At 33.1% G+C, this 15000-nt stretch overlaps 1 protein-coding gene across 5 annotated transcripts in view; it reads right to left on the reverse strand.

The window, feature by feature from the left end:
• The window catches only part of LOC135217318 (uncharacterized), a 121167-nt gene that overhangs the window by 96886 nt on the left and 9281 nt on the right, over nucleotides 1-15000 (reverse strand). For 3 of the 5 annotated variants that reach the window (XM_064253106.1, XM_064253105.1, XM_064253109.1), the window contains exon 2: nucleotides 9389-9437. In XM_064253106.1, the coding sequence (XP_064109176.1) occupies nucleotides 9389-9437 (49 nt within the window). Of the gene's footprint in view, nucleotides 1-6960; nucleotides 6991-9388; nucleotides 9438-15000 lie in introns of all 5 variants that reach the window. The other 2 variants (XM_064253104.1, XM_064253107.1) reach the window with 1 other exon arrangement.

The raw sequence follows: 15000 nt of genomic DNA on the forward strand, positions 1-15000 counted from the left end.
CACATAATATTTATTATTAAGTATATCTATAAGATTTATTATTATATATATTTTATATTTATATATATATATATAATATACAGAGAAGAGAGAGAGGACGAGGCGAGAGCGAGGGTAGAATGAGAAGAGAGAGGTGGAGAGAGAGAGAAATATTCTCTTCTCCAGTATAGATGGATTTCGCTTAAATAATAATAGATTTGAGGAGCATATACAGCGGTTTTCGAAACTCCAAAAGAAAAAGAAGACATTTATATATATATTTATATATATATGTATATCATATATATATATATATATTATATATATATTCTATATACACATCGTTTTAAAGCTCACTCAAAACGCTATTTACAAAACAAAACCATATTCGATTGATCACTGGCGATATCACATTTGAAGGTAAATTAATCGGAACTATATGACTTTGTTGGGTAAATCTGTTATATTGGCCTTTTAAACTTCATATATATATATATATAATTATATATATATATATATATATATATATATGTATATATTATATATATCTATATATATTATATATATGAATAACTTGATCACGAAGTATATAAAAAGTAATGCTATGTATAAATAAAGGTTTTTGCCACGAAGGAAAATAATGAAAAAGCGAGATAGCCAAGCACTTTATGTCTTAGTTCGACCCTCTTACTCAGGCCAACTGATTTACAGAGGAAAGGAAAAAACATTGCCAAGGTAGCTTAATATCCAAACTGACACTACAAGATTAGCAATAAGGTCGATTTCACTCTACAGAAACGAGGAAACGCCTCAACAGACGATTCATCCAGGAAAACAATACATTTGAAGAAAAAAAATGAGGCATATACATATTATCATGAAATTTTACAAAAATGTTCCAAAAAATCCTTTGAAAAAAGCAAAAAATTATTAATGAAAACGACGAAAAAATATATAAATATATCGAGCAAGAGAGAGAGAGAGAGATTATCGAGCAAGGAGAGAGAGAGAGAGAGAGAGAGAGAAATAATAACTATATACATGTGGGACTTAATTTATTAGTAGTTCAATATTTAAGGAAGGTCCCTCATGAACATTTTACAGGTAAGACTACTAAGATGTTATCTACATATCGGTACCATTTTAAGGGGACAAGTGTGATATTCGGGGAGGTGTTGTCTCACACTTGTCCCCTTAAAAAGGCACAGATATGTAGATGACATCTTAGTAGTCTTACCTGTAAAATGTTTATGAAGGACCTTAAAATAAATGAACTACTAATAAATTAGTCACACATGTATATAGTTCTCTTATCTCTCTCTCTCTCTCTTTCAATCTCTCTCTCTCTCTTGCTCAATATTCTCTCTCCTCTCTCTCTCTTGCTCGATATATTTATATTTTTTTCCGTCTCTTCATTAATAATTTTTTTTGGGAACATTTTTGTAAATTTCATGATAATATGTTGTATATGCCTCCTTTTTTTCAAAATGTATTGTTTTCTGGATGAATCGTCTGTTGACCGCGTGTGTATCCTCCAAGGTGTGGCTGCCCTCAGGCGTTTCCTCGTTTCTGTAGAGTGAAATCGACCTTACTGCTAATCTTGTAGTGTCAGTTTGGATATTAAGGCTACCTTGATTATGTTTTTCCTCTGTAAAATCAGTTGTGCCTGGAGTAAAAAGGGTTTCTAACTTAGACCGAAAGTGCTTTGGCTATCTCGCTTTTTCATTTTTCCTTCTTCGTGACCAAAAAACCATATTAATATATATACTAATATATATTATTATATATATATATATAATACTTATATATATATATTATATATAACCAGTAATTATATAGTACAGAGAGACGAGAGAGAGAGAGAGAGAGAGAGAGAGAGAGAGAGAGAGAGAGAGTTGGTTGCAAGCAAGAAAGACACGCAATGATACAAGAAAACGAAAAAGGGGGCCACACATGATTTGATTTATTTTTGGCCAACGTTTCGAAGCACTGCTTCATCAGAAAGGTTAATCCTCGATTAACATACCTCATTGAAAATGCAGCGTATAATTAGATTAACGGACAAACTGATAACAGAAACATGACGGTAACACCAAGCTATCTCCTCAAAGTTTGGATAGTGAGTGGCCAAGAACAGCACTAATAGATTTAAGAAAAACATCTAAGCTATAAGCAGAGGGGCAGGAGAACACTGGACTGTTCACGAATAGAACAATCTACTTTGATAGTTCAGCATTCGAGGGTATGGAGGGAGATTTCATTTGTGGTTTGCACAGTGATTTCAAAATCTTCCGCAAAAATTAAAGACTTTCCCTAATGCTCGAAATTCCTTCCAGTCAGCTCGTTATCATCTGCAATCGTTAAAGGGTTCACACTACATTTGTGAACTAGAAAGGAAACCTACTTCTCTCTCTCTCTCTCTCTCTCTCTCTCTCTCTCTCTATCTCTATATCTCTCTATCTATAATATATATATATATATATATATATATATATATGTATGTATGATGTAGATAGCAAAAATATATATTAATAATGATATGAATGTATATACAACAGCAATCACCTTATATATACCAACTTCTCCACCACCACCACCACCAATAACAACAACAACAACAACAACAACAATAATAATAATAATAATAATAATAATATAATAACAACAACACCTGAAACTCTCGTTAACTGCAACACTTGTCTTCTCACACATTTTTCCTACCAAACGTTGCTGGTTTTCCCTCAGGCTCGTGACCTCCAAGATCAATGGAAGGGGAGACTAAAAAAACCGTATAAAAAGCAAAGAGAGAGAGAGAGGAGAGGAGAGAGAGAGAGAGAGAGAGAGAGAGAGAGAGAGAGAGAGAGAGAGAGAGAGAGAACGCTCACAGATAAGAAGTGAAAATGCAGCAATGAGAATATGGAACACTTTTATATTGCTTCTCCGTCACATAATCTTAAAGGTTGTGGTCTTATTATTATTATTATTATTATTATTATTATTATTGTAGAGTGTCCCCACCGCTCCACTACCCATGAACCCTCTCCCCATCTTCCCTTTGTAGATGTTAATATATTCGCGTTTTTCTTTGTGGTATTTTGTGTTATTTTTTGTGCGTGTGTGTGTTCCAATTACATTACAGATCCACAGCCTTTTCTGTATATTATTTATTCTATACCGTTTATGGCATTCATATGTTCCTTATCCATCGCATCGTATGATATTGATATAACATATAACCTACATTTATAATGTAGCTTTTGAAATATATTGTGTGTTGAAATAAAAAGAAAGTTAAACTTGAAAACGGGATTTAAATGCACAGACGACCAAAAATGCAAAACTTGAATACATCAGATAAGTAACACTATCAACCTAAAAGTATAAAAATGATGAAAGTTCAAAAAATCTGTCTATATGAGCATCTCTAAGCAACGTTGAGGCAAAAAAAAGAAAAGAAAAAGAAACAAGAAAAAAGGACTAAAGGAGAGGGTGGCTTTTTATCTATTTTCTTCACACTGGCCATATATCCTGGCACTTTTCACGTTCACCCCAGGGTCTCACTTGTCCTTTAGAGTGAGAAGGACTCCCTCCTTCAGGAAATTACTCTCAGAGACGCCCTGAAGTGAGAGGTATAAGGGCGGTCCGCTTTTTACTTAGACTTGTGCGCCTGGGCTGCGGGAGCTCTCTTCTATTTTTATCGCTATCATATTTCTGACATTTTTTTGTAGGTTACTGAGTTACACTGAGTAATTTTAAGGTCTATTTTTCATCCACTGTCGTCTGCGACGGGTCATTTGGGCTTTGGTATTTCAATAAAGCTTGTTTTTTTACCTGCAGGGTATATTCCTATGAGGTAGAGTCGCTAACTTTATAATCAAACGTCTTATAATTGGGCTTGGAAACAGCTTTCCCATGAATAATGTTCTGTTTAAAGGCATTCGTATTTCCTCTTAATTGTGGATATTTTGTGAATGATGGCCAGATAAGTAAATAGACAAAAGTTGTGACCTTTTGCTTTGATCTTTGACCCAGACGAAATTGAAAGTTTTATGCATGGAAATAATCAAGTGAGTACGGTTCTACAACACAAAGATCTTCATTTCTTGAGGTCTGAATGTATATGTGTTGCCTTGAAAAGAAATATCTTGGAGATAATATCTCGTTTTCTTTTTTAATTTTCTAATTTGTTTGCTTGAAAGTCACGCGTAAACCGATGTTTCGGTACAAATGGAAAAAAACATAAATCAGATTTTATATAAGTTAACAGCACCCACAGTCAACAACTCATAACCTTTAGCTGGGCGTCCTGTCAACCCAAGAGAGTAAGAATAAGTCTCGTAAGAACAAGATAAGAGTTCTTTTAAAGGTAAAATTCCTGAAGCTTTGTATGCCCACAAAAATTCTAGTCCTTATAGCTTCGAAAGTGAAGATATTAACAATGTTTAGTGTTAAGAAAAGCTCCTCCCATTACCTAAGTCAGTGTTTTAATCAAATTGTATGTTTTTTTTTTACAGCACAAAAAACAAAGACTGACTGGCCCACTATCTTACTGTAGAATAGGCTGACCCCTTATCTTACTTAAGAGCCCACCGAAATTTGTTTTTTAAGCAAAAAAGGCTCCTCGGCTATTTTAGTCAAGAATCATTTCAAATTCATTTTTTTCGTGGCTCTATTCTTAACCCGTCTACTGACTTTTATTAAAATCAATCGTTAATATATTCTGAGATATCTTGTGGATGCACCATACAACAAAGGGGCAAACAAATTGACGCTAGTAAGTAAATAATACGTCGGAATTTGTTAGTAGAGGTAATGCCATCAATAACTGAATGGGAGAAGATTATTCAGGTGTAGAATACTAAAAAACTAAAACTCGTTATTAACAGTTCCATAATAGTCCTAAAAGATTTTAGTTTTCTGGAAAGTATTGGAAATTTTTTCAATGATCTCAAAATATAATCTCATAATAAATCATTGTCAGTTTATTTTGTCAAAGAAAATTATAAGCTATATTTACAAACCTATACATAGTGCTTTGTATCTGTGAGATACTAACATTTGAAAAATTTATATATTTATGAAGGAAAACACTAAAATAATAAATAAATATTTTTTTCAGTTTATTTCATCGATTAATTCTTCTGTTTCACTGCCCCCATTTCCACCCTTAGTATTCACTGCCCTCATTTATTTCATTCATCCTTTCCTTAGATATTCCCAAATATTTGGAACAACTCCGAATTAGGAGATAAATTTCCTCTTTGCTTTTCCGAGTTAATTAGGTCATATCAACAAAAGCTTCCTAATAAAGAGATCACTAATGATTAAGGTGAGATTGTAATGAGGCCATATCATTACTCAAGGATTTAATGAGTGTGATTAACCTTCGACTTTCAACGCCTGGCACAGATAGTTTCGAAATATCACCTTTATGGCCAATTGAGATAATAATAATAATAATAATAATAATAATAATAATAATAATAATAATAATAATAATAATAATAATAATAGCAGTCTTAAAAGTGATAGCTACATCAGGTGAATTCTGTTTATGTAATTTTCTCTGTTATTCTAATAATAATATTAATTGCTGTTGTTGCCGAAACTGTTATTATTTTTATTATCATTATATAGGTAGAAGACCTTTTAAGCACGTGGTGTTGAAAGTAATAAATATATTTACTGTATTCAGTTTTTGCAAAAATTACTTTTTCAATTTTACTGCACTCTGCCAGTAACTCTCCGATGTTGTTTATTCCTCGAAGAGAAAAAAAAGTTTCAGAAAGGGGAAACTTTAATCAAGTGCACAGTGCAACAGTTACAGAACTACGGGGTAGTAACTGAAACGTGGCGTTCAATATCCGTAGAGTGTTCCTTTACACCAAATCGCCTACGTATAAGTACTTTATTCGAAGTCTGGAGACATAAGTAAAAGGACAACTCTACGGATATTTATTGCCATCTTGAAAGTACCAACGTAGTTATTCTGTAACTGCTATGATGTATTTTTTCTAAAGAAAACTAACCCACTTTGCAACTATTTTCCTCACCAAAGAATGATAAACACGGCCGAGTTACTGACAGATTGCAGTGGACCTGGAAAAGCAATTATTAGAAAGATAGAGGAAGCTCTACGTAAAAGGAAAGAAGCTGATGTCGCTGTCACTTTCTGCACTACGGGCTTAAAAGAGGGTCTAACTATGTACGTGTAATAATAATAATAATAATAATAATAATAATAATAATAATAATAATAATAATAATAATAATAATAATACCCGAATCAAAACTCAACGCGGAGATATGATAAAAACCATAAACACGTAGGCAATACAAGTAATTAGATACAGCGCAGGGTTAGTGGAACGGACGACGGCAGAACTCCACAGCATAGACCAGAAAACTAGGAAACATATGATAATACACAAAGCACTACACCCAAGAGCAAATACGGGCAGACTACATATACATAACGCGAAAGGAAGGAGGGAGATTACTGCTAAGCATAGAGGACTGCGCCAACATCGAGAACAGAGCACTGGGGCAATATCTGAAAACTAGTGAAGACGGATAACTCAAGAGTGCATGGGAAAGACTGATAAAAGTATACGAAAAACCAGAAATATAAAGAGACAGGAGAATGACAAACAGAACAGAGGAATTGCACAACAAACCAATGCACGGACAATGCATGAGACAGACTAAAGAACTGGCCAGCGATGAAACATGTCAATGGCTACAGAGGGGAGAGCTCAAGAAGGAAACAGAAGGAATGATTACAGAGGCACAAGATCAGGCCCTAAGAACCAGATATGTTAAAAAATATCTCACCCATATGCGGGAAGTGCAATATGAAAATCGAGACCATAAACCACATAGCAAGCGAATGTCCGGCACTTGCACTGAACCAGTACAGAAAGAGGCGTGATTCAGTGGCAAAAGCCCTCCACTAGAGCCTGTGCAAGAAACACCAGCTACCTTGCAGTAATAAGTGGTACGAACGCCAACCTGAAGGAGAGATAAAAAACGATCAGGCAAAGATCCTCTGGGACTATGGTATCAGAACAGATAGGGTGATACGTGCAAAATCAAGAAGAAAGTATCACTCATTGATGTCGCAATACCATGATACACCAGATTTGAAGAGAAAGAAAGGGTAAAAATGTATAAGAATCAAGACCTGAAAATAGAAATAAGAAGGATCTAGAATATGCCAGAGGAAATTGTACCCATAATCATAGGAACACTAGGCACGATCCCAAGATCCCTGAAAAGGAATCTAGAAAAGTCAGAGGCTGAAGTAGCTCCAGGACTCATGCAGAAGAGTGTGATCCTAGAAACGGCGCACATAGTAAGAAAAGTGATGGACTCCTAAGGAGGCAGGATGCAACCCGGAACCCACACTATAAATACCACCCAGTCGAAATTGGAGGACGGGTGTGATTGACAATAATAATAATAATAATAATAATAATAATAATAATAATAATAATAATAATAGTGTACTTAGGAAGCAGACCCTCTCTCAAGCATACTTTATTAAAAGTAATGGCTACTTCAGCAGCATTACACTTGTAGAGATTCTTCTCTATTTTCCGAATAGCGGCTTTTTCCGTGCTACTTAGACAGGCTAGTAGAGCGCCTATGGAGGTCATGATCAAAGACACAGCCAAAATTTGTGTATATATTTGAATTTTACAGATAAACTATGATACCATAGTTATCAAAGTCATTAACGATATATATATATGTCTCTCTCTCTCTCTCTCTCTCTCTCTCTCTCTCTTTTGAAGCAAGCGAGCTTTCGTCTGGAGCTGCCAGACATCCTCGGGCTGGGAAGCTGAGGGTGGACTGATCTTGAAGCGGTGTCCGTCCTCGTTTATATTTGGAGTTGACAGCAGGGGTCTGCCCCATGCTGATCTACTATTGGCTGGTGGCGGTAGGTCTTCGTTTTCATTGGTGGCTTGAACCGGGTCTCAAGCCACTTTCCATGCGTTGAGACCCGGTTCAAGCCACCAATGAAAACGAAGACCTACCGCCACCAGCCAATAGTAGATCAGCATGGGGCAGACCCCTGCTGTCAACTCCAAATATAAACGAGGACGGACACCGCTTCAAGATCAGTCCACCCTCAGCTTCCCAGCCCGAGGATGTCTGGCAGCTCCAGACGAAAGCTCGCTTGCTTCAAAAGAGAGAGAGAGTAGAGAGAGAGAGAGAGAGAGAGAGAGAGAGAGAGAGACATATATATATATCGTTAATGACTTTGATAACTATGGTATCATAGTTTATCTGTAAAATTCAAATATATACACAAATTTTGGCTCTGTCTTTGATCATGACCTCCATAGGGCGCCTCTAACTAGCCTGTTCTAAGTCAGCACGGAAAAAGCCGCTATTCGGAAAATAGAGAAGAATCTCTACAAGTGTAATGCTGCTGAAGTAGGCCATTACTTTTAATAAAATAATAATAATAATAATAATAATAATAATAATAATAATAATAATAAAATAATAATCTTTTGAGTATTATTATTATTATTATTATTATTATTATATTATTTTATTATTATTATTATTATTAGGGAAAAACTCTCTATCAAGAGAGTATATATCATGTTCTAAAGGGTCCACAATAATACAAAGTGTAAAAAGTCCGTGTATAATTTTGAAGACTTTACAGAAAGCTTTCTGTAAAGTCTTCAAAATTATACACGGACTTTTTACACTTTGTATTATTATGGACCCTTTAGAACATTATTATTATTATTATTATTGTTATTATTATTATTATTATTATTATTATTATTATTATTATTATTATTATTATTATTAATACTCATAACATGAGAGAAGTCAGAATTAACTTGGTCAGCCCATTAACTGAAAATTTATCTGAAAATAGAGTCTGTGGTAGTCCGAGTAAATTAAGATACAAAATAATTGACAAATTTTGTTGTTAAACTTTGCCTTAACACATTGATTAAAATCATGTTTGAAACCTGAGATATATGTTGTTTAATATACTTAGCAGTTTCTTAGATCTGGTTTTCACTGCAAAAGTTTGTTAAACCACATTTGAAATTTGAAATCTTTGTTGCCAAATATTTCAATTTTTGTTTGATTGTATTAATTTCAACTGGACATAGTGTTAAGATAAATATGCTTTACACATCTCAAGTTTGGGGAACCACGTTTGAAAACTGAAATCTTCGTAGTCAAATATATATTTTTTCCTTTTTGCAGTAACAAAACGTAGTTTTCACTGCACATTCGATCAAGGTTGTCAAATATATTTATATATTTTTTGTAGTTACCATAACCTATTTTTCACCGCGCTTAGTATCAAATCAAACTGAAATTGAGCTAATGAATAACATTTACAAAAGAATCAGTGTCATCAACTCACCTGAACCGTCTCCTCGTGCCTCAGGTAACGACTCCTCACTGGTATATATCTGGAAAGAGAGAGACAGAGAAAAAGAGTAATATTTGATTAAAAGAAATGTCAGTTGTGGGGTAAAGAAAGTTGCAGTTAAGACGTGAGAGAAAATGGTGTCAAGGTAGAGGCAGACACCTGTTGGACCTCTAAAATATACGAATTTAAAGAAAAGGAGAAAAAATGGCTTGCCAAGTATTTTGGCTTTGACCTTATTTTCTCTTAGTTAAGCATGTTGGTTACGAATGAAGATATTTCTGTTGATAATACATTATTATTTGAATGAGGAGATGTGTTAATAATCTTGTTTCTACTAACATTGTAGCTGATATTAATTGCTACTACTGTACTATTATTGCGATCAACAATAGACCACATCCCAGAATTTTCTATGCAATTCTGACTCTTCTTCAAAACATGAAATATTCAAATGTACATAAGTGTTGACAGACAGATTAATTTATTTCACAATTCCACTTCAATATTATTGACGGTAATTAAGCAAGTGGGTAATTGTAAATCATCTTATTTAGATGCACTAGATATTTTGTATATTAAAACAATTCTCAAACAATCCATTCATTGTGATATCAGTAGCGCTCTGTAACTTTCCATTCCTTGATCTGCTCTTATTGTGATTAAACTTTTGACGGCTTACCTTCGAAATAAACGGAATTTTGGTTAGCCAAATCTCAGAGAAATTTGAGAATGATAATATGGTCAAGAACAACATAACATGAAAACGACTGTGTATGTTTAAAAATACAATGGTGAATAACATAATTACACAGAAAGACGAAGAAAAATTGGAAACTTCTCACAAAAAAAAGGAGGACTGTTTCGACACAGTAAACCTATCCCTGAAAGTATGTGTGTCAAGTCTGCACCCCGTTCCCAAAATGACGTATTAAACTTTGTCCGCACAATTCATATTCATGAAGCGTATGTCGCCAGCAAATTGCACCAGGTATTTGTCACACTTTATCTTTTTTATTTATTTTGTTTTATTTTATTGTCATTATTTTAATGGAAATTAGTGCCTGAAGAACCATCATCATATTTAATTGCTTGTCAAATCGTTAATTCTATGCAATTTTATTTAGTGATGTATCTGTAAATTAAAAATGTTTATTTCCGTCAAGTTTATATTATATATATGTGTATATATATATATATATATATATATATATATATATATATATATATATATATATATATGTGTGTGTGTGTGTGTGTGTGTGTGTGTGTATTTGTATACACAAACACACGCACACTATATATATATATATATATATATATATATATATATATATATATATATATATATATATATATATATATATATATATATGAGCGTGTGTGTGTGCCTGTACATGCATAAATACATTTATAACATTTATATTTTTAACAGTAAAACATTTCCTCTAACGGGAAATTCGTTTGCAATACATGATATTATTAAGCAGTTAATCCTGCACTTTTACACAGTTGATGAATTTGAGATTATTTCATTTTTTACATTAAATTTCATGCAATTTCCCGTCACGGACAGTTCCCTTGGGGAATAAGCAATCTATCAATAACGCGGACATAAGTAAAATTATCCACTGAACGAGACAAAAAAAAAAAAAACTAATTCAGTGCAGATACTCTTTTAAGCATATCAATATAATTATTTTTTTAACGTAACTTTGAGAATTAGATGCTACAATTAGCAGAGATGCCACCTTTTTTTGCAAATATTTGGCGTATTCTGACTCGTGAATTATTAGAACTTGGAACTTATAATAATTCTGGAGCGGTTTAATAAGTAGTGTAGTCAGTACTCTATGAGAGAGACTCTAGGTAGTGAAACCTAGAGTTTGTTAATGAGCCGATCTCGTAAGATGCTTCCATTTCGTGGCTGCCACTGCTCTAATGTCACTGTACTTTCGAGTTTGAGAATCAGTCAGGAGTGCCAACTTAATTCTGAGTATCCTCTGTAAAGAAACAGTAGGTTTTCGAAAGTTCTCATGTTATATTTACATCTGCGTGGATGCTTTCACCATTTTAGTGGCTCGTTTGATTATGAGATTTTCAATCAAATGTCACTGTCGCCTTGCATGGGGTCATTGCTTTAGGATATCAAACGTTATAATTGTCTTGACTAAAAATTGGTGTGGCAATCATCCTAGCCTTTGCTTAAACGAAAAATGGAAAATTATTTACTACAATCAACGCATCCAAAGCGTCAACTCGGGGAAAAATGTGTCATTAACATTCAGTCGACATCCGGGTGACCAATACGTCATTATTCTCATTTTGGGGAATAGTCTAAGTTTTTGCGAATATTTTCCAGTTTTCTCTTTCTATCTTGTCTTCCATTCCTTTCGTGCATCATTCATCATTCTGCGTCATTATCCTCATTCTGACGAAAATTCCAAGGCGTCTTTAATATTTTCTCGATCACCCTCTGTTTCTTCTTCCATACCTTTCATTCATCATTTATCATTCCACGGCAGTCTCCTCATTTTGATGGATATTGCAAGTTTTCTTTAATATTTTCATTATTACTCTCTGTTCCTTCCATTCATCATTCTGCGTCAGTCTCCTCATTCTGATGGATATTCCGAGTTTTCGCGAATATTTTCGTTATCTTATTCCATTCATTTCATCTGCTATTCATCATTCATCAGTTCTCTGGCTTCGCTTTCGCCCGACAATTGTCGTTGATTTTCTCGTAATTTCTTTAGGTTTATGTGCTTCGATGGCATCATCTGCGTTTCTTTAGGCTACCCTTTTATTTGTCTTAGTCATCTGGTCTTGCTTGTATAGGTTATTATTTCGATTTTAATTGTATTTATAATAATATATCAAAATCCATAATAAAAATGGGTTTCTTTGTATCTTGAATGATAATCAAAATCCATATTAAAAGATGGATTCCTTTGTATCGTTAATATTATATCAAAATCCATATTAAAAATTGGTTTCTTTTTATTTATAATGATATATCAAAATCCATTTTAAAAATGTTTTTGATATAATAATTTATCAAAATACATATTAAAAATTAGTTTCTTAGTATCTATAATATATCAAAATCCACAGTAAAAATGGATATATTTTTATCTATAATAATTTATCAAAATACTCAGTAAAACTTTGTTTCTTTTATCAAAATCCAAAACAAAATGAAATCGTTTTGAAGATTATTACTGTCACAGTAGTTTCAAGTGAGTAAAAATCTCGCGTGTACGGATTTGCATATAAACCACTGTAGACTTTGTATTTAGCACTGCAAGTCATAAGCATCAACAGTAATGAAGATTATGAAGAACAGTCACGTTCTTGAGAAGAGGGGGGATAAAATAAGGCCGTTTTTCTAGAACGTAAACCTTGTAATATTTTTAAAGATAAACTTTAGATCATTCAATAATAAATCCAGGTTCATAGTAAAACATAGGGGTCCCATTTGCCCCATTTTGTCAGTAACAAAAATCTTCCACAATACAAGTGAATATTAACTGAATAATTAAGACATAGATTTGTCAAATCTAATGAAAGGTTTACACACACACAACTCACAGAGATTTACGAGAGAGAGAGAGAGAGAGAGAGAGAGAGAGAGAGAGAGATCTGGAAGGCACCCATGGAATCCTTTTAATGTATTGGGACAACAAAACCTCGAAATTAAAATACATTATAAATAATTCAATTACATCATAAATCATTCAAATACATCATGAATAATCTCTTTCATTATAACTCCCTCATACTCATCAACCGCTTCCTGACACCCTTCTCACACACCCACCCGGACCCCCCACCCCACCCCCCCACCCCCCACCCATCAGTCTTACATCATTCTCTAACAACCCCCTGGGAGTCAGGTGGGGGAGGGGGAGGGGGAAAGTTCCCTCTCTCCTTGTTCAAGAGCGCTGCAGTGGAGCATAATTCCCTCCCCCGCCCCCTGAATGTCGAATTAAGATGTCGAGAGCTCTCTCTCTCTCTCTCTCAGGTCTTCCTTTTAATGAGAAGTTGTGTTCTCGTCTTTCACAGCCGAGGTTAAAAGCTTGCCCTAAGGGAGGGGGGTTAGGGGGAGGGGCAGGGCCCTTGACGTCGAGGAGTAGCGTATTGTGATTTAATCCCCCCAAAAGGGGAAATTCTGAATATCACTCGTTATGCTTGTTCTTAAATATGTATATATAAGATCCCCGCAACTATGATTCCGGTGGTTTAATGATCAGATAGTCTCTCTCTGTCTCTCTCTCTGTCTCTCTCTCTCTCTCTGTCTCTCTCTCTCTCTCCGGACTCTATGTACGTTACCTTCCCTTTACCTCTAGGCATCGCAACATTGAGACTAGTGAATTAATAAAAGATCCTTGATCCGGATTTTGAATTCGGATTCTTTTCGAAATTGTTACGCTCATTGAGTCATAAAACAAAAATAAACGTTCAAACAATTATACAGATAAATGGATCAGGCGTAGTGATTAAATTTTCGTGAATGAATAAGGAATAAAATATGTGTATTGTATGTATGTATATATATATATATATTATATAATATATATATATATATATATATATATATATATATATTATATATATATATATATATATTATATATATATAAATCTAGGAGTAAGAAACGAAAGATAAAATGTAAACACATAGCTTTTAATTCAAGGAGAAGACGCGGAAGAGAATGTAAACAGCTTTGGTGAAGTACCTAAGACAATGTAAACAAAATCAAATCTTTTAATTTAAGAAGAATTACCCAAGAGAATGTCAAACAAAACCAAATCTTTCAATTTAAGAATAAGAAGAGGCTAAAGAAAACGTAAAAAAAAGTTAAACTTAATTTAAGAAAGCGATGAAGAAAGTGTAAACAGAAACCAGCTCATTCAATTCAATACATCCAACCTTTTCATTTTAAGAGGAAGACGAAGAGGCTTAAGAAAATGTAAACAAAACCTAATCTGCTAATACAAGAAGACGACACTAAGAAGACTGAGATGGAGAAAATATATATATTTATATATATATATATATATATATATATTATATATGGGATATATGATATATTTATATTGTATATATATACCGGTATATATATATATATATATTATATATATCATATAGATATATAAAAAATATATATATATAAAATATATGTATATATATAAATATCTTATATATAGATATATATATATATATATATATATATAGTATATATATATAGGTATATATATATATATATATACAGTACATAGTCTATATGTATGTTTGTATGTATGTATATATTATATATATGTGTGTAATTATATATCTCTTTAAGTATATAAAAAAATATTTATTTACTATTTAAGAACCTATAACTCGTTCGACCTATAACTCAATCGAATTACATAACCATATTTGCATAAATACAGACCATTACCTTAAAAGATACTTGCATTCACCTCTTGACTGTTTATATGTTAAATATGTTTCAATTGCCACGCGAATCCAACAATATCAAATAATAACCATAATAATAATAATAATAATAATAATAATAATAATAATAATTAATACTTTATTAAAAAGTAAATGAA

This window comes from Macrobrachium nipponense, chromosome 7 (genome assembly GCF_015104395.2).
Source record: "Macrobrachium nipponense isolate FS-2020 chromosome 7, ASM1510439v2, whole genome shotgun sequence".
Taxonomy (NCBI): domain Eukaryota; kingdom Metazoa; phylum Arthropoda; class Malacostraca; order Decapoda; family Palaemonidae; genus Macrobrachium; species Macrobrachium nipponense.